We start from the raw sequence: 24844 nt of genomic DNA, 5'->3' as shown, positions 1-24844 counted from the left end.
AACGGCACTGATTACGTATTTGTTTATATGTTCGGACGTGCTAACAAAACTAACGGGGTTCCATTTAAAAAACATAGGTTTGTGTTAAAAAACATACTTTTGTGCATTTTTTTATGGTTTGTATTAACCAATTACACTAGCCCCTCTCCTCACGTTCAGTCTGTGGAATCGATTCGTCGGTATTTGATGTGGTTTACGAAATATATCCAGCGGTAACGTTAGGTGACTCACCCTGTATATGTCTGTAAGCATTTGGACAAGGATTCTAAAGTACTTCTAATGGACAAATATAAATACTCATAGATAGATTCAGAGTTTTCATTTGTTTTGACTAGGACCAGGTCACCTTAAACTGGGTTGGATTCAACTTCTTATCCCTCTCTCAATTGATGCTTTTCTAATCTTAACTGACAATATTCTCCCAATACTTTATTCTATGTTGATGTGGCTTTCGTGCCTCAGCAATACGGATAGCAGTACCATAGACTCACGATGTAAAGAGTGGTATTGCCATTGGATGTCAGATAGATGTCATATTTTTAGATTTCCAGGAGGCTTTTGACACCGTTCCTTACAAGCATCTTCTAACCAAACTGGGTACCTCCATATCGCCTCAGTTGCGTGACTGGATTGCCCTCTATCATTCCTGATTTATATTGACAACATAGGAGACAATCTGAGTAGCGCTCTTACATTGTTTGCAGGTGATGCTGTCATTTACTGTCTTGTAAAGTCATCAGATGACCAAAATAAATTGCAAAATGATTTAGATAAAATATCTGTATGGTGCAAAAAGTCGCAGTTGGCCCTGAATAAAGAAAAGTGTGGAGTTATTCACATGGGTACTGAAATAAATCCACTAAATTTCGATTAAGTGGTAAGTCACACAAATCTGAAGGTTGTAAATTCAACTAAATACTTAGGGATTACAATTAAAAATAACCTAAATTGGAACAGTCACATAGATAATGTTGTGGGTACGGCAAACCAAAGATTGTGATTCATTAGCAGAACACTTAGAAGGTGCAACAGGTCTACTAAAGAGACTGCTTACATCACACTTATCTGTCCTATTCTGGAGTTTAGCTGTGTGGCGTGGGATCCGCATCAGGTGGGACTGATGGATGACATCAAAAAAGTTCAAATAAGGGCAGCTCGTTTTGTATTATAGTTAAATAAGAGAGATAGTGCCACAGACATGATACATGAATTGGAGTGGCAATCATTAAAACAAAGGCGTTTTTCGTTGCAACGGGATCTTCTCATGAAATTTCAATCACCAGTTTTCTCCTTCAGTTGTGAAAACATTCTGTTGGCACCCATTTACATAGGGAGAAATGATCATCATGATAAAATAAGAGAAACTGGGGCTCGCACAGAAAAATTTAAGTGTTTATTTTTCCTGCGTGCGCCATTCGAGAGTGGAGCGGTAGAGAGACAGCTTGAATGTGGTTCATTGAGCCCTCTGCCAGGCTCATTATTGTGAATATCAGAGTAACCATGTAGATGTAGGTGCAACCACAATGGATGGCTATCTGTTGAGAGACCAGACAAACATGTGATTCCTAAAGGGCAGCCCTCTTTTCAGTAGTTGCTGGGGGCAACGGTCTGGATGATTGACTGATCTGGTCTGGTAACATCAGCCAATATGGCTTTTCTGTTCTGATACTGTGAATGACTGTGAAAACAAAGAAGAAACTGCAGCAGTTATCTTTCCTGAAGGAATGCAGCCCTACTGTATGGATAGATGATCATGGCTTCCTCTTGGGTAAAGCATTCCGGAGGTGTAATAGCGCCCATTTGCATCTCCAGGTGGAGACTAATCAGGAGGATATAGACACCAGTAAAAAGAAAATGTGCATTCTGTGGATCAGATTGTGGAAGGTTATACCCCTTAATTGGGTAGGTAGGTGAAAAAATTCAAAAAGAGAAATGGATAGATTGAAGTTAGATAAAGTGAGAATTAGTGAAGTTCAGTGGGAGGATGAACAGGACTTCTGGTCGGGTGAGTAAAGGGTTATAACTACAACATAAAGTGGGGTTAATGCAGCAGTAGGTAGAATGGCGAATAAGAAAATAAAAATGTGGGAAAGCTACTATGAACAGCTTGGTGAATGCATTATCATAGCCAAGATAGACATGCTGCCAACACCCACAGCAAACTAGCTTCGCAGATAATGAAGTGATTGAAGCAATGTAAGCTGAGATAAAACAAATTATTCAGATAGTTGAGGGAAACGGAAATCTAATTGTGATGGGCACTGGAATTAGGTAGTAGGGAAAGAAGACAAGGAAAAATAGTAGGTGAATATGGACTGAAGGAAAGGAGTGAAAGAGGAAGCTGTCGACTAGAATTTTGCACAGAGCATAATTTAATCATCACTAACACTTGGTTTAAGAATCATGAAAGAAGGCTGTATAGGTGGAAAGGACCTGTAACCACCAGAAGGTTTTGGATTGATTATATAATGGTATGACAGAGACTTTGGAACCAGATTGTAAATTGTAAGGCATTTCCAGGGGCAGATGTGGACTCTGACCACAATTTTTTGGTTATTAACTGTAGATTAAAACCGAAGAAATTGCAAAAGGTAGAAAATTAAAAAGAATGGGACTGTGGATAAATTCGAAGGATCCAGAGAGTCGATGGAGCATCAGGCAATGATTGACTGAAATCTTGGAAAATAGTACAGTAGATGATGAATGGGTAACCTTGAGAGATGAAATAGTGAAAGCAGCAGAGGATTACATAGACAGGACTAGTAGAAATACTTGGGTATTACAGGAGACATTTTAGTTGATGAAAAGAGAAAATATAAAAATGCATTAAGTCAAGCAGGCGAAAGGAATTACAAATGTTAAAAAAATGGGATTGACAGAAAATGTGAAAAGGTGAAGCAAGAATTGCCAGAAGACAAATGGTATGGTATAGAAGCATACACAACTAAGGGAAAGCTAGATATTTCTTATTGGAGAATTTAAGATGCCTTTGTATAAAAGAGAAGCAGCTGTATGAATATCAGGATCTCAGATGGAAAACCAATACTAAGCAAAGACGGGAAAGGTGAAAGGAGTATTTTGTCATCGTCGTCTTCTTCTTCACTCCAGAGACTGGTCTGAAGCAGCTCTCCTTGCTATTTTATCTTGTGCAAGCCTCTTCATCTCTGAATAACTGCTGCAACCTACTTTCGGAATCTACTTACTGTATTTATCTCTTGGTCTCCCTGTACAATTTTTACCACCAACACTTCCCTCCAGTACTAAACTGGTGATCCCTCGATGTCTCAGAATGTGTCCTATCAATTGATTCCTTCATTTGGTCAGGCTGTGCTACAAATTTCTTGCCTCCACACGTGTCTACATTCCAAACAATTATCTTCAAGAAATGCTTTCCAGCACTTGAATCTATATTTGATTTTAACAAAGTTCTCTTTTTCAGAAATGCTTTTCTTGATATTGCCAGTCTACATTTTATATCTCCTCTATTTCTATTATCATTGGTTATTTTGCTGCGTAATAACAAAACTCTTGTACTACATTAAATGTGTAGTTTCCTAGCCTAATTCCATCAGCATCAACCGATTTAATTTGATTACATTCCATTAGCCTTGTTTTGCTTTTGTCACTGTTCATCACATACACAGGTCTTTCATTAGGCCTATTACAGGGGTATCGGCCATGAGGTAAGGGGTTGGAAGCAGGGGTTGTGCAAGGGCGGGTGAGTATGTTGTGTAGGTTCGCTGGATGGCAGATAACCACTGTGGGAGGGGGTGGGAAGGGTAGTGAGCAGGACATTTCTCATTTCAGGGCACAACAAGATGTAGTTGAGACCCTGGGCGGAGAATGTGATTCCATTGCTCCAGTCCTGGATGGTACTGAGTTACTAGGGGAATGTTCATCTGTGGCCAGACACTGGGACTTTGGGGTTGGTGGGAGACTGGAAAGATAAGGCATGGGAGATTTGTTTTTGTATGAGATTAGGAGGATAATTACTGTCTGTGAAGGCTTCAGTGAGAACCTCGTTATATTTCGAGAGGGACCGCTTCTCACTGCAGATCCGATGACCACAGGTTGTACGGAAGGGATTTCTTGGTGTGCAACGGGTGGCAGCTGTCGAAGTGGTGATATTGCTGGTGGTTAGTAGGTTTGATATGGACAGAGGTACTGATGTAGCCATCTTTGAGGTGGAGGTCAACATCTGGAAGGTGGCTTGTTGTGTTGAGTAGGACCGGAAGCAAAGGGGGGAGAAGCAGTTGAGATTCTGGAGGAACATGGATAGTGTGTCCTCACCCTCGATCCAGTTTGCAAAGATGACATCAGTGAATCTGAACCAGGTGAGGTGTTTAGGATTCTGGGTTTTTAAGGGATTCCACTCCTCTCCATCTTGACCTTCAAGGGCTATACATAGCCTGAAAAGGTCAAGGTAATGGTATGGTCTGCCGGTGCGACGTTAAACTCTGTTTTCCTCCCCTTATGCGGTGCTTCGAATGCTGGAGATATGGGCACATGTCCTCTCAATGTAGCGCCAGCCCCACACATCAGGAATGCGAACGTCTCACATGCGAATGTTCCTTGTGCCCCTCCTCCCGTTCCTGTCAACTGCAGAGAGTATCACCCTGTTCACTGGACTTGCACCATTTATCAGCAAGAAAGGAAAATAATGGAATATGACACTGGATAGGCTGACCTACACAGAGGCAAAAAAGAAATGACAGTCTTAATCCTGTACACATGGGATTCTCATATGCTATGACTAGGACGACATTGCCCTGTATTAAATCAGCATCTCCAACAGCTATGCTTCTTAAAACGGGCCCCCAGGGCCATGAGACTATGCATGCCCACTTGATCGTTGGGGACACTCCTCCTCCTCCTGTTGCTCTAGTAACATCTACAATGAAGAGCCAAAGAAACTGGTACACCTGCCTAATATCGTGTAGGTCCCCCGTGAGGATGCAGAAGTGCTGCAACACGATGCTGCATGGGCTCAACTAATGTCTGAAGTAGTGCTCAAGGGAATTGATGAATTGACACCATGAATCCTGCATGACTGTCCATAAATCCGTAAGGACACATGGGGGTGGAGATCTCTTCAGAACAGCGTGTTGCAAGGCATCCCAGATACGCTCAATAATATTCATGCCTTGGGAGTTTGGTGGCCAGCGGAAGTGTTTAAACTCAGAAGTGTGTTCCTGGAGCCACCCTGTAGCAATTCTGCCCTTGTGGGGTGTCACATTGTCCTGCTGGAACTGCCAAAGTCTGTCGGAATGCACAATGGACATGAATGGATGCTGGTAATCAGATAGTATACTTACACATGTCACCTGTCATTCGTATCTTGACTTATCAGGGGTCCCACATTACTGAAACTGCACACGCCCCACACCATTATGGAGCCTCCACCAGCTTGAACAGTCCCCTGTTGACGAGCAGGGTCCATGGATTCGTTAGGTTGTCTCCATACCTGTACGAGTACATCTGCTCGACACAATTTGAAACGAGACTTGTCCAACCAGTCAACACGTTTCCAATTAACAACAGCCCAATGTCAGTGTTGACGGGCCCAGGCGAGGCATAAAGATTTGTGTCGTGTGGCCATCAAAGGTACATGAACAGACCTTTGACTCTGAAAGCCCATATCAATAATGTTTCTTTGAATGGTTCACATGCAGACACTTGTTAAAAGCCCAGCATTGAAATATGCAGCAATTAGCAGAAGTGTTGCACTTCTGTCATGTTGAACGATCCTCTTCAGTCATAAAGCAATGGAAAATTCAGGATACCACAAACGGAGTCAAGGTATGGCTATGGGCACCTGCATTGGACCATTCTATGCCAACCTATTCATGGTCCATCTAGAGGAATCCCCTAAAAACCCAGAATCCTAAACCCCTCACCTGGTTTAAATTCATTGATGTCATCTTTGCAATCTGGATCGATGGTGAGGACACACTATCCACATTCCTCGAGAATCTCCACTACTTCTCCCCCATTTGCTTTTGATCCTACTCAACACAACAAGCCACCTTCCAGATGTTGCCCTCCACCTCAAAGATGGCTTCATCAGTACCTCCGCCCATATCAAACCTACTAACCACCAGCAATATCACCACTTCTACAGCTGCCACCCGTTCCACACCAAGAAATCCCTTCCGTACAGCCTGTGGTCGTCAGATCTGCAGTAAGAAGCGGTCCCTCTCGAAATATAACGAGGTTCTCACTGAAGCCTTCACAGACAGTAATTATCCTCCTAACCTCATACAAAAACGAATCTCCCATGCCTTATCTTTCCAGTCTCCCACCAACCCCAAAGTCCCAGTGTCTGGCCACAGAGGAGCATTCCCATAGTAAATCAGTACCATCCAGGACTGGAGCAACGGAATCACATTCTCCATCCAGGGTCTCGACTACCTCTTGTTGTGCCCTGAAATGAGAAATGTTCTGCTCACTATCCTTCCCACCCCTCCCACAGTGGTAAGCTGCCATCCAGTGAACCTACACAACATACTCACCTGTCCTTACACAACCCCTGCTCCCAACCCCTTACCTCATCGCTCATACTCCTGTAATAGGCCTAATACAAGACCCGTCCTATATGTCCTCCCACCAGCATCTGCTCCAGTCCGGTCACAAACATCATCTATTCCATCAGAAGCATCCTATATGTGAAACCAGTTGTGAATTCTATGTGGGCATGACAACAAACAAGCTCTCTCTCCGCATGAATGGCCACCGACAAACTGTCTACAAAAACAAGTGGATCACCCTGTTGGTGAGCACGCTGCCAAACATGACATCCTTCATTTCAATGACTGCTTCATAACCTGTGCCATAAGGATCGTTCACACCAACACCAGCTTTTCTGAGTTGTGCAGGTTGGAACTTTCTCTGCAATACATCCTATGTTCCCGTAACCCTCCTGGCTGGGGTGGGGAGGGGGAAGGATGTATGGTATGGGTGGCAGACAGTGAAGTGCTGCATTGCATCTGTCTTATTTGGCTGACTCACGGTCAGCTCCTGTGTCATGAGGATCCACCTCAGTGTCGCTGTGGTTCTCACTTGACAGTGGTCAACATCTTGTTGGACTGTCGTGCAGCAGACTTTTAATCTTCCTGAGACGCTATCTTTGGTGTTAGGGGACAATGCCTTAGCGGCTGATCTAAGTTTCATCCATGAAGAGAGTTTTTATCATTGTATTTAAGGATGGTTGCCTTACCGTCATCTTTCAGGCCCTCACCCTACCTGCATTTTAACTCTTCCTTACTCCCTCTGGCGCTGTCTGTTCGACTTGGCATTAGTCTTCTTGTGTTTCTCGTGCCTTGTGTTTTTAGGCTGGTGATTTTAGTGTGTTGCAGAGTTTATTCTTGTGATCAGCCAGCCAAGGGCATCTGCTATATTGTTTTTAACACCTTCTACTGGTTTTTTCCCCCGTAGAGTTAATGTTTTCAATTTTGGCTTGCTACTATCATTGCTTCCTTCAGTGTGATTACACACTTAGTTTTATACATTTTGTTCATTCCCTGGATTGCAGGTGATGAGGTTCTTCTGGGGTATGATTTTAATGTGAGACCTATGAGACTAAGGAAAAAGGGACTGATGACACAGTTTAGTTCCTTTTTTTCTCCAAATCAACCCACCATTTATAAGTTGGGGCAAATGCCCAAAATTCATAAATGCCCAAGCATTATACATTTTAAAGATTAACTGATAAGCGGTATTTATAAAAAAAAATTTAACTGGTATATTGTATTGGGAAAGGTGTTTTGCAACACTGCTTGTTTAATGGTTGGGTAACCAAGTCGAGAAAGCTGCACGAGAATTAGGGGAGAGTTATTTGGGGATGGACTGTAAATGTAACTGCCAAATCCTTTTGGTAGGTCCTGGGTGTGATGAGAGACATGGGGTGAGGTGTTATCTTGAAGAACTCCACTCCTTTGCCCAGTTTTCCATTCCAGCAGTCATATATCATCTGTCTTGTTTCCTTTGTGTGTTGCAATACCTGTCTAAGCTTATCTTTGTTCCATGAGGCAAACAGTTGATCAGCAATATCCCTTTATGGTCCCAAAACACAAGTGCCATCAAGTTGCTATCAGATTGCATTTAAACACCCATGTTTCATTGCTTGTATTGATTGGGCCCAAAAATTCCTCCCAATTGTTTCCATATTGGCACAGCTTGACACATTGCTGCTTGTGGTCTTATGTAAAGATTTCTGATACACTAAATGTTCAGGAAAAATTCTCTCAGCTGGGCTTGTGGACATCTTACGTACCTGAAAAGCAAGCTCACGAAAGCTGTTCCTTTGCTTTTAGAGCAATAGTCTCTTGACCTTTTCAACAGTCTTACAAAGGGGGTTTGGAAAGTCCATGCAATAATAAAAACTACTTACATGTTTGGGGTAAACCTTTTATATATTTCGACATAGTCTCCTTTTAGACTTATACACTTCATCCACAGCTGTTGAAATTTGTTGATCCCTTCCAAATAATAGAAATTTTCCAAGTCTGCAAAATGGCTATTAGTTGCTGCAATCACCTCCTTGTTTGAATAAAATCTTTGTCCCGCCAGCCATTTCTTCAAATTGGGGTACAAATAGTAGTCCAAGCGAGCCAAGTCTGGAGAATGGGGGGGATGTGAAATGAGTTGGTGTGTTTGGTGCATTGTCGTGATGGAAAAGAACTTTTTTGTGGTCCAATTGCCAGCGTTTTTCTTGCAGTTCGGTTTTCAGATGGTCCAATAACAATGAATAATATTCACCTGTAATAGTTTTACCCTTTTCCGGATAGTCGATGAGGATTATCCCTTGCAGATCCCAAAAGACAGTCACCATAACCTTTCCGGCCAAAGCACTGGTCTTCACCTTTTTTGGTGCAGATTCTCCCTTGGTAACCCATTGTTTAGATTGTTGTTTGGCCTCAGGAGTATAGTAATGTATCCATGTTTCATCCAGTAACGAAACAATGCCTAAAGTCCTGTGGATTCTTTCTGAACAGCTGCAAACCATCCATGCAACACTTCACATGATTCCATTTTTTGTCAAGCAGGAGCAATTGCGGAGCTCATCTTGCGGACAGCTTTCGCATGTCCAAATGTTTATGCAAAATATTATATACCTGTTTATTCGAGATGCCCACAGCACAAGCAATCTCACACACCTTAACTCATCTGTCACCCATCACCATATCGTGGATTTTATCAATGATTTCTGGAGTTGTAACCTCCACAGACATGCGAGCTCTCCCGATTTAAGCGGAAGACTCCAGATTTTCCCTTCTTCCTCCCGATCTCCCGACCGTGTAGACTGATCTCCCGATTTTCAGAGCAGTTTCAATACTTTCCTTACTATTTGAAAATCTTGCGCCTTCGATATATTGGTGGATGACAGGGTATGGCTGCTACTTGTGTATGTTAACTTGGAAGATTCGTGCAGTGGCTGTCAGGAACGGCAGTAGGCGTAGCCTGCACTTCGTATCTACAAGGAAGTAAGGAACTTATTGGCAGCATTCGGAGACAAATGAATATCTATCAACTAGTGCCAATTTCCTCCGCTTCTGGTAGCACCAGTGCAATCCTAAAGTTATGGTGAACAAGAAGTAGTCGATAGTCGTTCCAAGCGAAGTGATTGGCATTGTTGTGTCTACAAGGCAGTGTTGCCAAGTTGGGGGATTTCCCCCTAAATTTAGGGGGAATTAAGCTGCCTAGGGGGCGTTAGAGGGATAAATGTTTCAGGGGAAAAAATATTCAGGGTTACTACCCTTCCCTCCCCACTCCTCCGCTTGACAATTTCATTCTTGACTCCCCTTTACGGTGCGCCAGGGTTCGCATCACTACTACAAGACCATTGTTTAGAACATAGGACCATTGTGTTCTCGGTTCTGCTGTGGGATTTGTTTACTCTGTAGTAGTTGTTGGCTGCATATCTTGGAGGTGTTGATTATTTTTTGTGCAGAATGCCGAAGACATACAATGCAGCGTTATTACACACTTGCAGTCGAATCCATTCACTGTTGCTACCGATGGTAGTAATAAAACGGACTTTAAGTTATATCCTATTACCATATCGTTCTTCAGCCCTGAAGTGCATGAAATTCAAAGCTGCCTACTCTCTGTGCCTAATTTAAAAGGGGATGCCACTGGAGCTAATATTGCTGATCTTCTACTTTCAACTTTATGGGAATACCGTATTCCATTAAAAAACTTTCTGGCTTTTGGTGCCGATAATGCTTCTGTAATGGTAGGGCTAAAAAAGGGTGTGGCAGGATGTTTGAAGCAAGAAATTGCCAACTTAATCATTGTAGGCTGTTCTTGTCACCTAATTAATCTTGCTGCTGAGAAGGGGACGGCATGTTTGCCTTTAACGTTGATGAAAATATTATTGACATATTTTATTCTTTGGAAAGGAGTGCAAAACGGAAAGAAAAATCTAGAAAGTTTCAAACTTTACATGACACAGAAACGAGGAAAATTCTGAAACATGTGCCTACACGATGGTTATTGTTGAAAAGATGTTTAGATAGGATTTTGGAGCAGTGGGACCCTTTGGTTAGTTTGTTCAAGAGAGAAATTGTAAGTAAGGATTCTGAAGTGGAAACTTTTGAAGAATTATAAGATTCCAAAACACATTCAAAATGAAGATGTGTCTACTTCATATCACACGTCCAAGCACTGTGATAAGATTTCACCACACTCCTTACTTAAAAGAAAAACCCAATCATCAGTTTTACAGAAAAACATTGACGCTGTGGACCATGCTTTATCACATAAGGAACGACGACCGTTCGTGTTTCTGTCATCAAATTTACATAAATCTTTATGCCTTTTCCTTTCAAGTTTTACACCCATCTTTGAGAGCCCAAATGTAGCGCTTCAGTCAAGTGCCCCACATATCCACTTATTGAGGTCAATTTTGGAGGAACTATTGAAGAATGTGATGGCAAGATTTGTGAGACGACTTATTATTAAAACCTCCAGCTCCCTTACTGATGTAGATTATCATACTCCAGCAAATCAAAATTATGATTGTGATCTGATGATAGGGAATTCTACATTTGCTTTGGTGATCACTTTGAAGCCCGAGGGAAAGTCTATATTCTTTAAGTCTGTAAGAAAATGTTTCTTATCATGTGATTACATGATACACAAATTTCCGTTTAAAGATGAAGTTTTAATGCATGCAGAAGTTGCAAATATTTCTACAATTGGCAAAGCATTCTCCAGCCTTAGATTTTTCATAAACAGGTTTCCTAATATTCTGACTAGCGAAAGTGAACACTTAGATACTGAAGTTGATATTCTCCATTCTCATTTCTGTAACTTTCAGCTGGAAGAAACCAACTTGGCAGCAGAGGGAACTGATTTTCAGTGGGCATTGGTAGGTCAGATGAAATCAGCTGATGGGGTTCAATATAATAAACTTGCAAAGGTGATGCTGGCTAGTTTGTCAATTCCACTTAGTAATGCGGAATGTGAGAGAATTTTTAGCACAGTTACAAAGACCAAAACCCAGTTCAGGTCGTCCATGCTTTCAGGAATGTCTTTGGAGAAATTTTTAATTTTAAAATCAGTTCAAAAAGGAAAGTGCTTTGAGCAGAAATTTGGTTCAGAGTTTTTGAAGAAGGCTAAGTCAGCTGTGGGTGTGCTGAATAAGTAACTACCGTAATCGGACAAATTCAGACTGATAAACTATTCAGATTATTTGCTAAGCCTAACATGTACATCCTGTATAAAATTGATTTAAATTTGGGAAACATGTCTTATGGATATAAGATGCCAAGCAAATATGGGTTGCATTATGAAATGAAAATGTGTGATCACTTAACAGTGATTTATTCGTGCAAAAACTGTGCTAATGTCAAAACAGAAATCTAATAGACGTTAATTTGTTTCCTCGTATCATAATTTTGAACTGTAGTTCTCTCGAGAGTGCTTCACTTGAATGTGTGTGAATCCAAAGGAACCTGCAGAGTTCATCATTCATGTTGTTCAGCATGTTGAATGATAAATTATACAGTCTGAAGCCTCAGGTATGTCCATTATTTAGTATTTACATGTAAATAATAAAGAAAATGTAATTGAGTTGTTACAGGTATTGAATTATTGCAACTTTAATCATCAGGGATGTGTTGTAGTTCACAATAGTACACCGCTAAATTCTCCTGATTTTTCACTTTTGAAAGTTGGCATGCATGCGTCGAGAACATTCAGCATCACTTGTGTCCATATGGTCACTCTGGAAATTTTGAAACCACTTATAAACTGTTATAATTGAAGGTGCAGTTTCACCAAAATGTTCATCAAACTTCTCTTTAGTCTCCTGAGGTGTTCTGCCTCTCATAAAGTAATGTTTAATCACCACATGAAATTCTTCTTCATCCATTTTTTGACAATCACTCGACTTCCTTGATTCACACAAATGCCACACACACAGAAATAGGCCAATATGGCTGAAACTTGGTGTGTGTTCTTTCCAAAGATGCTGGAGGTGCCACCTCTGGGACTTTGCACAGACATTTCAAACGCCCCTCATATCTGAAATTGATGGTCTTCTGCTCAGGTCACCATTGTAAATAGCCATGCGACTGGCAGTGAACTCTCTACACCATTTGCGATTGTTTTGAACAGACACACACTTCCCTTAACAATTGGAGAACTGAGTGGATTTCACACTTGGTGGTAGCAGCAATTAGGCCATCCATTGCAGACAGCTGCTAGGTGAACATTGATTGTTGGAGAGGAGAAATAGTTGGGGTCAAGAGTGGGAAAGCTGCTGTGCATGCCACTGTTGCCAGGTTTTGCCAAACACTTCCTTGTGGATTTACCACTTTAGGAACCCTACTTGTGAAACAACCATCTTATAAGTTTGAAAGTCAAGTGATGGACTCGTTGCAAGTGGGTTTTATGTGAAATTAAAGTTGATAAAGTGGTACTCCTGTGTAACCAGGCAATGAAAATACTCATCTGACTACTGGACTTCACAAAGATCTGGGGTGTTCTATCTGCAGTTTGCTGCCTGGAATAAACTTATGAGCAAATTGGTATTCCAAATAATGTAGATGACACCAGGCTTACAGTTAACTTTTGACATTTATTACAAACATTTCTTTGCACGAAACGAAATGTAGCTCCACGAAACATTGAAAAGACAAGGAATATAAAAGTTAGTCCCCTGCGGGTCCAGGGGCAAGAATAGGCCCGAGGTATTCCTGCCTGTCGTAAGAGGTGACTAAAAGGAGTTTCACAAGTTTCAGCCTTCATGTGATGGTCCCCAGTAGGGTTTGACCTCCATTCTTCAAAATTTTCCAGAAGAGCAAAGGGCTCCTTACATGGTGCATTGTGTCCATCGTGCATTGAGATCTTTAGCCCCCTTTCTCATTGTCACATTTCAGTCCCACTCATTCTCCATCTCTCAGGCGAAGGACACCTTCCTGGGTGTGTTTTCCACAATGCACTATGCAGTGTCGATTTCTGTGTCGACAATGACCACTGACTTCTTTGCTCCTGATATCCAGCACGGTAGCCAGTCATTTGTGGTGGAGCTGCCATATACCCTGTTGGTTGTAGCCCCCTGACCACACAGGGATCACTCTGCTGATGCCTGTGCCATTAACTCCCCACTTATGCCAAGGGGTAGATGCCCATCCCCCTGGGGCATCGGGACTCCCGGCAATGGCCATCCTGCCAGGTGGCCTTTGCTGTGGATGGTTGGCGCCCGTGGGGAGGGCCTCTGGTTAGTGGGTGGCATCGGGTTGGATGACACGCGATGAAGTGTAGGCCATCTCTTGCTGGTGGTGAAACACCAGCAGTCTCTAAGCGATCACGAGCTCAATTCAAAGCACAGAAGTACGACCCCAAATTGTTCCCCTCCCTGGCCACACCATGGGAGGAACGTCAGGCTAAGGATGGCAGCGGAACTTATTCGCCCCGATAACTTGAATGTTCGAGAGCTGATGGGGACTCTTTCATGACGATGAAGGATAAGTTTGGGGAGGTGGAGGTATTGTCAAAAATCTAGGTCAGTCTTGATCAAAACAGCATCCTCTGTCCAGTCACAGACGTTACTCACTTGTAACAAGCTAGGAGATATGTCTATAACCATCATGTCCCGTAACAGCTTAAATATGGTCCAGGGTATTATATTTCACAGAGACCTTCTTTTGCAATCTGATGATGAGCTGCGGGCCAATTTAGAGCGGCGAGGTGTACATTTTGTCTGGTGTGTCCACCAGGGTCCGAGGGGTAATCAGGTTGCCACTGGTGCCTTCATCTTGGCTTTCAAGGGTGATACATTGCCTGAGAAGGTCAAGGTGATTGGTCTACCGCTGTGATGTAAAGCCCTATATCCCTCCCCCGATGTGGTGCTGTACTTCCAGCTTCACATGACAAGATTGCGGACGATCATCACATCCCAATACTCCAAGTGCCCAGCCTCCCATCTGTGGCAACTGCGGAGAGCACCATTCGCCTTTCTCACCTGACTACAGGATTCTCCAGAGAGAAAGGAAAACTGTGGAGTAAAAGACCCTGGACTGACTGACCTACACTGAGGCGAAGATAAAATTTGAATGCCTGCATCCAGTCAGTATGACATGGTCTTACACCGCCGACACAACTGTTCTGGCACCATCAGCTCCGTCAACCCCAGTCACCTCTTGGAGTCGGAAGACTACACCGGCCCCCTTCTTAGTGGGGGGGGCATTTTCGTCTCTATTCCTCAGGAGCAACCCCCTCCCAACCATCAGGGACATCTGTCCCCACTTCTAAGCTGGAGAAGCATATGTCTTCTGTGGCTTCTCTCGCTAGGTAGGGGTCCTCTGCGTCACTCCCTTCTCAGGTTTCTGCTAGTGGGAAAGATGACACCCGCCAGTGGCTGAAGAGCTCAAAAGCAGCTGGTCGTAGGGCTTCATTCTTGTCTTCATCCTCAGTCCCGGAGACTGAGCCAGTGAAGTCCTCCCAGCCAGGGAAACCCAAGGAGCAGTGAAAGAAATCCAAAAAGAAGACCCCCTAAGACCATGGAAATTGTGGTGGCACCCACACCACTGCTACCTAGAAGCTCTACATCTGAGGATGGGGCGGTCATTCAGGTATCTGCTGAGGACTAGCTCTCGCCAGACCCTCAGACACAATGAATATAGATTGCGCAGGCAATAAATCGGTGGCAACAGGTGACCCTGAGGTGTAAAGTGCCTCATTGAATCAGAAATGTCGAAACTTTACTGTCTCAGTTCGACCTCTGCCTGTTAAATTTTGGGGCCACCATACATTTCAGTGTGGCTCATGGTAGTTACTCGGCCATCGATTTATGAATTTGCAGCCCAGGATTTCTCCCATCTATCCACTGGAGAGCGCATGATGACCTGTGTGGTAGTGACCACTTACCCATCTTCCTTTCACTGCCCCCAACGTCAGGCCCACGGACACCTGCCCAGATGGGCTTTGAACAAGGCGGGCTGGAAAACTTTGGCCTCTGCTGTCACCGTTGAATCTCCCCCACATTGAGCAGGTGACTACAACAATTGTTTCTGCGGCAGAAAATGCGATCCCACACTCTTTAGGGTGCTCCCAGCATAAGGCAGTCCCTTGGTGGCTGCTGGAAGTCACTGAAGCAATTAAGGAGCGTCGGCAACCTCTACAGTGGCATAAGCAGCACCCTTCCCTGGAGCACCTCATGGCCTTTAAATGGCTACATGCCTATGTCCGCCAACTTATCAGTCGATGGAAGCAGGAGTGTTGGGAGAGATACGTCTCGACCACTGGGTGCCATACATCACCTTCCCAAGTCTGGGCAAAGATCAAGCGTCTTTCCGGGTACCAGACCCCAACAGATGTTGGCAGTGTTACCATAAATGGCATGTTATCTACGCAATTGCCGAGCACTTTGCTTGAGCCTCTGTGTCGGATTATTATCCCCCACCCCCCAGCCTTTCGCACTCTCAAATGGCGGCTGTAAGGGAAAGGCCTCTCTTTCACTACACACCACAGTGAATCCTATAATGCCCCACATACAGAGTGGGAGCTCCTCAGTGCCCTTGCACATTGCCACAGCACAGCTCATGGGCCTGATTGGCTCCACAGTCAGATGATTAAACATCTCTCGTATGACTACAACCAACATATCCTCGTCATTTTCAATCGGATCTGGTGCAGTGGCATCCTTCCATCACAATGGTGGGAGAGCACCATCATTCTGGTGCTCAAACCTGGTAAAAACCTGCTTGATGTGGATAGCTATCAGCCCATCAGCCTCACCAACGTTCTTTGTAAGTTGCTGGAACATATGGTGTGTTGGCGGTTGGGTTGGGTCCTGTAGTCACGTGGCCTACTGGCTCCATGTCAGGGCAGCTTCCACCAGGGTTGCTCTACCACTGATAATCTTATGCCCTCGAGTCTGCCATCCAAACAGCCTTTTCCAGATGCCAACACCTGGTTGCTGTCTTTTTTTACTTACGTAAAGCATACGACACAACCTTGTGACATTATATCCTTGCCACATTGTATGAGTGGGGTCTCTGGGTCCCACTCCCGATTTTTATCCAAAACTTCCTGTCACTCCGTACTTTCTGTGTCCAAGTTGGTGCCTCCCATAGTTCCATCCATATCCAGGAGAATAGAGTCCCGCAGGGCTCTGTATTGTGTGTCTCTCTATTTTTAATGGCTGTTAACGGTCTAGCAGCAGTTGTTGGGCCCTCCATCTCACCTTCTGTGTATGCAGATGACTTCTGCATTTCGTACTGCTGCTCCAGTACTGGTGTTTCTGAGCGTCGCCTACAGGAAGCCATCCACAAGATGCAGTCATGGGCTCTAGCCCATGGCTTCTAGTTTTCCACCATGAAGATGTGTCTCATGCTTTTCTGTCGGAACCAGCACTTTACCTTAATGACAATCCCCTCATTGCAGTGGAGACATATCGATTCTTAGGTCTGGTTTTCGATGCTCGTTTGACTTGACTTCATCATCTTCATCAGCTTAAACGGAAGTGTTGGCAGCACTTGGTTTGGCTGCGCCCTCAGCATTGCGTTTGCTCAACCCATTGCACCATTGCGGAGTTAGACTAGTGACAGGAGCTTTCAGGACGAGTCAGGTGACAAGCGTATTGGTGGAGGCTTGAGTCCCTTCATTGAAGATCAGTTACGTTGCACACATTCATAGCTCTCCTGAACATACTAATTACCATCTTCTTTTCCCAACCACAGTGGTTTACCTCCCGCATAGGTGGCCCAGGTCAGGGCTAACGATTGCGGTTTGCATGCGATCGCTTCTGTCTGAACTGGAGTCCTTACCTTCACCACCTCTCCTCGAGGTCCATTCTCGTACACCTCCATGGTGCACACCTAGGCCGCAGCTTCGCCTGGACCTTCCGCATAGCCCTAAGGACTCCGTTAACCCTGTGGCTCTCCGCTGTTAGTGCCTCTCGATTCTTGAAGTGTTCCGGGGCTCTTGAGTGGTTTACACCGATGGCTGATGGTAATATTGGCTTCGCCTTTGTCCACAGAGGCTGTATTGAACAGCATTCCTTGCCCGATGGCTGCAGTGTATTCACTGCAGAACTGGTGGCCATATCTCATGCACTTTCGACCAGTGCTACCTTTGGTGGCATCCATCCAGGAGTCCATCTATGCCCTGGACCAGTCCTGTTGTTCAGTTTTTTTGTGGACTCCAGCACATGTCGACATCCCAGGCAACTAACTTGCCAACAGGCTACGCAGAAACCATTTGTGGTGATGGGCATCTCTGAGCGTGACCTGCATTCTGACTTGTGCCGCAGGGTTTTTCGGCTTTGGGAGACGGAATGGCATTACAGTATGCACAACAAACTGCGTGTCATTAAGGAGACTACGAATGTGTGGAAGTCTTCCGTGCAGGCCTCTCGCAGGGAATCAGTTGTTCTCTGCTGGCTCCTCATTGGCCACACTTGTGTGACCCATGGTTACCTCTTGCGCTGTGAAGACCCGTCTGTGTCGGTGCGGCACCCGGTTGACAGTGGCCCATATTCTGGTCCACTGTCCCACTTTTAATGCCCAGCAACGAAATCTTGGGCTACTGGACTCGTTGCCACTCATTTTATCTGACAACGCCTCGTTGGCTGATTTAGTTTTACATTTTATTTATGAGGGTGGGTTTTATCGTTTGATCTAAGTTTTAGCTCATGTCCTTTGTCCCTCTGTGTCCTCCACCCTCGTTCTTTTAGGGTGGAGGTTTTAATGTGTTGCGGAGTGGCTGGCTTTTCATTTTTACTCTCGTGGTCGGCCAGCCACTGAAATCTGCTTTCTTTTTTTACTCTCTTCCATTTTTGGTGTTTCTGTTTCTTGTTTTCTTGTCCTCTTTTGTTCCTTTTAGTGTTCGTTGCTTTTCTTTCATTCTTGTGGTTTTCCCTTTCTTTCCGTTTTGTGTTATATATCTCTTCTGGTTTATTCTCACACTTGTGGCATTGTTTTATTAGGAACAAGGGACCAATGACCTCGTAGTTTGGTCCCTTCCCCCCTCTTTTAAACCAACGAGCCAGCCATAGAAGTTATAATGAAACAATGGAAATACTAGGATAAAATAACAATAATATTTTGAAAAGAATAGAGTGCTGCTCACTGTACAGAGGAGACATAGATTCACAGAGAGATACAGTGAAAAGACTGCCATATATTTAAGCTTTCAGCCAGGTCTTCTTCTGAAATAAAAAACATGCACACATGCACACATTCAGACAAGCACAGCTCACACACATGAACACAATAGCTGGAGATAGATGGGGACAGGGGGTGGGGGGAGGGTCTTTTCAGTGAGCCTGCCTGCAACTCAACTAATCATAATAAAAGTTCTAATGAAATGATACGGTTTTTACCTATTTTACCACCAGAAGTAGTACTTTGGCTGCCTTTGAAGCCCCGACTTTCATAGTCTAAAACAGCTGGTGAAATAGATATATTGTTGTATTTGATACATAAGTTAATTTTCAGTCACAACTCTTATGTTTTCATTATTTTGTGCATATCATTTAATTACAGAGACAGTTACAAATTAGTACGTTGTTTTCTTTATCGTGGATGCAAGTTTTTCACATCCATAATTGAAAAAGCTGTTTAACAGCATAAGAAATAAAAAAAAAAATATATTAATTTTTTTATTTACAGTATAGTGTTTGTTTCTAACATTTGCACAACTTACTGTTATAGTGTGTAATGATATGCTAGTTAGCTTTTAATAGCGTCATACAAAATCAAGGAAACTGCGAATACAGGTGTTTTCATTCAACATGATTTTTTAACTTTTCTGTGTCAGCTAAACATACTACTGAGTTTTAGAATTATTGACGATTTTATACTGCACAATTTAGTTTAGAGAAAGATATCATGTCAGTTCGTAAAATGTGTTATTACACACTTCATAGTTTCCAACCTTGTCTCCATATTATAGCAATTATGCAGGTGTGTGTGTTTGTTTGCATTTTCTGCTAAGTCAGAAGAAGGATTTGCCCAAAATCTCAACAATGTTTTGGCTTGTTGATGTGCTGTAAGTGTTCCCTTATTAACAGAATTGAAAATTTCATTTCATTGCAAAGCAGTGGTGCTGGGCTTGGTCTCTCTTTTTTTATGCCCTGTTTTCTGGTCTGAGGGGATAAAGGAAGCTGTACTTCATCCGCAAGCTACACTGACGGCTGAAGGCCTTAGTAAGAAAGAATTCAAATTATTTGTCAGCTGAATGCCACAAGCAATAGGAATAATTTAAACAAAACATTATTTTTAAACAATTGACACAAACAGACCAAAAAAAAGGGGAGTGACCCGCAGACAGTGCTCCAAGGATCGACCTGAGAAAAGTCATTACAGTTGCGTAAGCGGTGAGACAGGCAGCCAAGAGTTATGCTCACTTAACAGGATGGCAACTCAAACTAGGGGCAGCTTAAACACCAGCCAGCACACTCGCAAAATCCACCTAAGATGTGGTAACCAATATCACAATAGAATAACAGTTACCATCAAATGACAAGCATTTAATTACACAAGTTGGTTCCACCAAATCCTAGTAGGCAGACAGGGTTAAGACCAAACCGCCTATTCAAAATCTGACTAGATGCACGGGGAACCACATAAGACAATTCCAAAAACGGGCACTCAAACATTGCTAAAACAGTCACTATACAGCAACAAGACTAATTGCACATACACATGAACGTTACAAAGACAGAAACGGTCAAAAGACCAGATACACGTTGTCCACTGAGACGACTGACCGAACGACAAACCAATGGTCGTTGCCAATCAAGTCAGGCAAGGGAAATGTCGGAGTATAAACCGCCAACTGACAGCTTGATGGCATGAGGTCACTTTTACGGACGGACACACACACACACACACACACACACACACACTAGTGAAAGTTGCACTACTCGAATATAACAATCCATTCAACTTAAACTTGCTGAATCCGGACCATCGACGTGGTCATGCACTCTTGCAACCACATCCTTCCGTTGGGCAGTGCATATATCGCCAGCTCGCTTAGCGAGTACTGACGCTGTCAGACCTCACTGCTGCTCCATCCCAACTGACTGAACTCCGACACATGATGACCCGGAAATACTAGAGGTCGCTCCAAAGATAGTACCACAATACTCGCTAAATGCCACTGCTGCCACTCACAGACAGACAAAGTGAGCAAACGTAGTGGCGCCAGTGAACGCACTAAGGAAACGAGAGATCACAGTCCGAATACACGACGCCAACCTGTCAACGGCACAAACGCGAGCCGGAGCACGGCTCAGTACTATTACTCAGTTCACTGCTCACTTGCCACAGTAGCACTTGAATCCCATCCAAGGTGGTCTCTCTGTCTCTCTCTCTTTCTCTCTCTCTGTAATAACCTTGGTTTGAATGGATTTCGTTCCTTCCTGTTTGTCCAGTTTTTTTTTTACAGCCAGTCTTTCAACTATGCTGACCTTGCTCTTCACAGAATAGTAAAAAAAAAATTGCCTTCATTGTTATGTTTTTGCCTCTTTGTTCCCGTATAACTGTATTGTTAATTGTATCTAAAAACACAGATGATGTGACTTACCGAACGAAAGTGCTGGCAGGTAGATAGACACACAAACAAACACAAACATACACACGAAATTCAAGCTTTCGCAACAAACTGTTGCCTCATCAGGAAAGAGGGAAGGAGAGGGAAAGACGAAAGGATGTGGGTTTTAAAGGAGAGGGTAAGGAGTCATTCCAATCCCAGGAGCGGAAAGACTTACCATAGGGGGGAAAAAAGGACAGGTATACACTTGCTCGCGCGCGCGCGCGCGCACACACACACACACACGTATCCATCCGCACATACACAGACACAAGCAGTCATTGTTAATTGTATATGTTTATGTAAACATACAAAAATTAAATACTGTTTTTAATTTTTCTGAGGCTGAAGTTTGATTTAAAATATCCCTTGCATTAATTGGGACAGTATTATCTTATGTACAAGGTGCTAGTGCTTACTTGCTTTAAATCTTCCATAGTTTACATTAGAAAATAAGATTTTCTGGCAAGAAATACTTTGCAAAAGTAAATTATCAATAATATTTTGGTAAAACTTTTCTTCTCCAGGATCCGTCATTTCACTTGAGCATTGGATGGTGTCTTGGAGACCTTACAGAACCGATTTCTACTCTCGTACCACAGCTTGACGTAGTGTTTCAACAGTTTCGTCAAGCACAGCCAGATAAATGGCACATAGACGTAGAGAAACTCATGTGCAAAACTGGAAATAAATATTTTACATTTCAGCTACAATCATAAATTTACTTTTTGTTTCTTATATTGTGTATTTTCAGAGACATAATGTGTGAAAACTTCTAGAACAGTTAAGATTTAATTTTGTAAGTAATATGTAGTAGTTTGTTCTGTGAGCAATCACCACAATTGTTACAAAGAAGAAAAAATTTTATACTCAGTCTGGTACCACAGCAAATTATATTTCCTAAATTACTTTCTGCTTCTTCTTCTTCTTCTTCTTCTGTGTACCATCTTCTGTTATGTTTTGCAAGGGCAGGGGTGGAGGGCTGATTTTTCACTAATAAAGTTCATTTACACAGCAGGAACAAAAACAACAAAATGTCAAAATCTACATAGCAAAATATGGGCATTAAATTCAGCTTTGTACAGGGAAAAACCTATCTCTAACTAGCTCTTTCTGAAATTGCGCATCTTCATTACCGCTCTATGTGGAAACAGATACTTACAAGGGAACCTCCCCACGCACCCCCCTCAGATTTAGTTATAAGTTGGCACAGTGGATAGGCCTTGAAAAACTGAACACAGATCAATCGAGAAAACAGGAAGAAGTTGTGTGGAACTATGAAAAAAAAAAAAAAAAAAAAAAAGGCAAAATATACAAACTAAGTAGTCCATACGAAGATAGGCAACATCAAGGACAATGAGAGTTAAGGAGCGCCGTGGTCCCGTGGTTAGCGAGAGCAGCTACGGAACGAGAGGTCCTTGGTTCAAGTCTTCCCTTGAGTGAAAAGTTTAATTTTTTATTTTCAGTTTATGTGACAAACTCTTGTTTTCATCACTTTTTTGGGAGTGATTATCACATCCATAAGAAAACCTAAATTGGGCTAGGTAGAAGAATCTTTTTACCCATTCGCTAAGTGTACAAGTTAGGTGGGTCGATAACATATTCCTGTCATGTGACGCACAAGCCGTCACCAGTGTCGTATAGAATATATCAGACGTGTTTTCCTGCGGAGGAATCGGTTGACCTATGACCTTGTGATCAAATGTTTTCGGTTCCTATTGGAGAGCCACGTCCTTTCGTCTATTAATCGCACGGTTTTGCAGTGCGGTCGCAAAACAGACACTAAACTTATTATAGTGAACAGAGACGTCAATGAACGAACGGACAGATCATAACTTTGCGAAAATAAAGTAAGTAAAATTTTCTGTCAAGGGAAGACTTGAACCAAGGACCTCTCGTTTCGCAGCTACTCATGCTAACCACGGGACCACGGCGCTCCTGAGCTCACACTATCCTTGACGTTGCCTATCTTGCGCGTGGACTACTCAGTTTGTATATTTTGCTTATTTTTTTCATAGTTCCACACAACTTCTTCCTGTTTTCTCGATTGATCTGTGTTCAGTTTTTCATGGCCTATCTACTGTGCCAACTTATAACTAAATCTGACGGGGGTGCGATGGGGAGGTTCCCTTGTTAGTGTTGTTAAAAAGAAATTCAGACTGAATTGAAGCAAAAGTTAAATGAAATCAAAGAATTTTTGGAAAGACTATTGAGTAATAGTTATACAGAATTTGGAACTCACAAAGAAAAACACTCGTTAAAATGAACTGCAGATAATGAAAAAAAAAAATTAATATATAGACGGGAGCAAAATCTTGTCAAGTTGTTTGTGAACCAAACTGATATTGAAATGGATGATACAGTATTAAAATGAACTTACGAAATCAGATTTTTCAACGTGTATACGACCCGGAACAACCGGGAGATCCGAGAAAAACCCGGGAATTTTTTCATCCGGGAGAAAACCGGAAAAACCTGGGGATTTTTTAGAAATCCGGGAATTTTTCATTGTTTTTGTCTTGAGTTAAATTTTTGTAATTTTGACTGGTAAGGATCGATACTCTAACAAAGGATATTACTGTAACCTGCTACTGCAGAATAATACTGCAGCAATAAAACACGAACGAGAGAAAAACGAAAATAAAACTTAAATTGCAAAGGAAATGCGCCATACACAACAACAAAACAAAGTGCTCATACAAGTGTCTGCCAACAGCAAAATGTATCAAAGGCTTTCGGAAGACTATGCAATGCCTCAAATTGCCTCCGATAAGTGTCACGTCACAACTGTTTACGTTAGATTCCTTTTAGCAGTTACGAGCGGGATCATGGGCATGCGCAGTTGAGTAGTACCTTCTCCTGCTTCTGGCTACAGAAATGTAACTGTTGGCTGTGTAAGCAGTTGCAGGTAGATGCTACGGGGAAAAATATTACTGGAGCACCTAGGCTGCCAGATTCACGCATGCGCAGCAGGCCCACATCTAGGAGGGTGGCGAATTCATATTCTTGAGGGGGGAAAAAACCTTGTTTCACAAAGCGCCTAGCATCCAGCGGACGTTAGTCTATCGATTATTCGTATGACTTTGAAACACATCCCTGTTGGTTTCTGAACGATTTTGAACACATTCTAAGTTGATTTCTGAATGAATCGTAAGTTGATTTGTGAATGCGTGCATAGTGTACATGATGTCTCTGTCAGGGGAATGTTCGTCGCACGTAGAAACAAACTTTCCTGCAGACAAAAGGGGCTATACAAGCTGAGCGGAGTAAGGCCGAATGGATGAACCAACCGCTGTCTGATTGTGTGGTTGATTGGGTTTGTGAATGATGAGTGTTGTTATAATTAGTAGCGAAATCCATAGATTCAGACTACAGGAGTGGAAATAAACGAATAACAGGTAAGAAAGATTACATGTTATCTTCTAGATGTATTTACATCAATATCTACATCCATACTCCGCAAGCCACCTGACGGTGTGTGGCGGAGGGTACCCCGAGTACCTCTATCGGTTCTCCCTTCTATTCCAGTCTCGTATTGTTTGTGGAAAGGAGGATTGTCGGTATGCTTCTGTGTGGGCTCTAATCTCTGTGATTTTATCCTCATGGTCTCTTCGAGACATACACGTAGGAGGGAGCAATATACTGCTTGACTCTTTGGTGAAGGTATGTTCTCGAAACTTTAACAAAAGCCCATATCGAGTTACTGAGCGTCTCTCCTGCAGAGTCTTCCACTGGAGTTTATCTATCATCTCCGTAACGCTTTCGCGATTACTAAATGATCCTGTAATGAAGCGCG

The 24844-nt window shown here is 42.9% G+C and overlaps 1 protein-coding gene across 2 annotated transcripts in view; it reads left to right on the top strand.

Moving 5' to 3' along the window:
* The window catches only part of LOC126473797 (U6 snRNA phosphodiesterase 1), a 42984-nt gene extending 21028 nt beyond the window's left edge, over window positions 1-21956 (top strand). For both annotated transcript variants that reach the window (XM_050101074.1, XM_050101075.1), the window contains exon 5: window positions 21576-21956. In XM_050101074.1, coding sequence (XP_049957031.1) covers window positions 21576-21767 — 192 coding nt within the window. In that variant the 3' untranslated portion in view covers window positions 21768-21956. The remainder of the gene's footprint in view (window positions 1-21575) is intronic.
* Window positions 21957-24844: the final 2888 nt, after the last annotated feature.

The sequence above is a fragment of the Schistocerca serialis genome, chromosome 4 (assembly GCF_023864345.2).
Source record: "Schistocerca serialis cubense isolate TAMUIC-IGC-003099 chromosome 4, iqSchSeri2.2, whole genome shotgun sequence".
Taxonomy (NCBI): domain Eukaryota; kingdom Metazoa; phylum Arthropoda; class Insecta; order Orthoptera; family Acrididae; genus Schistocerca; species Schistocerca serialis.
This window is presented reverse-complemented; position numbering and strand designations above follow the sequence as displayed.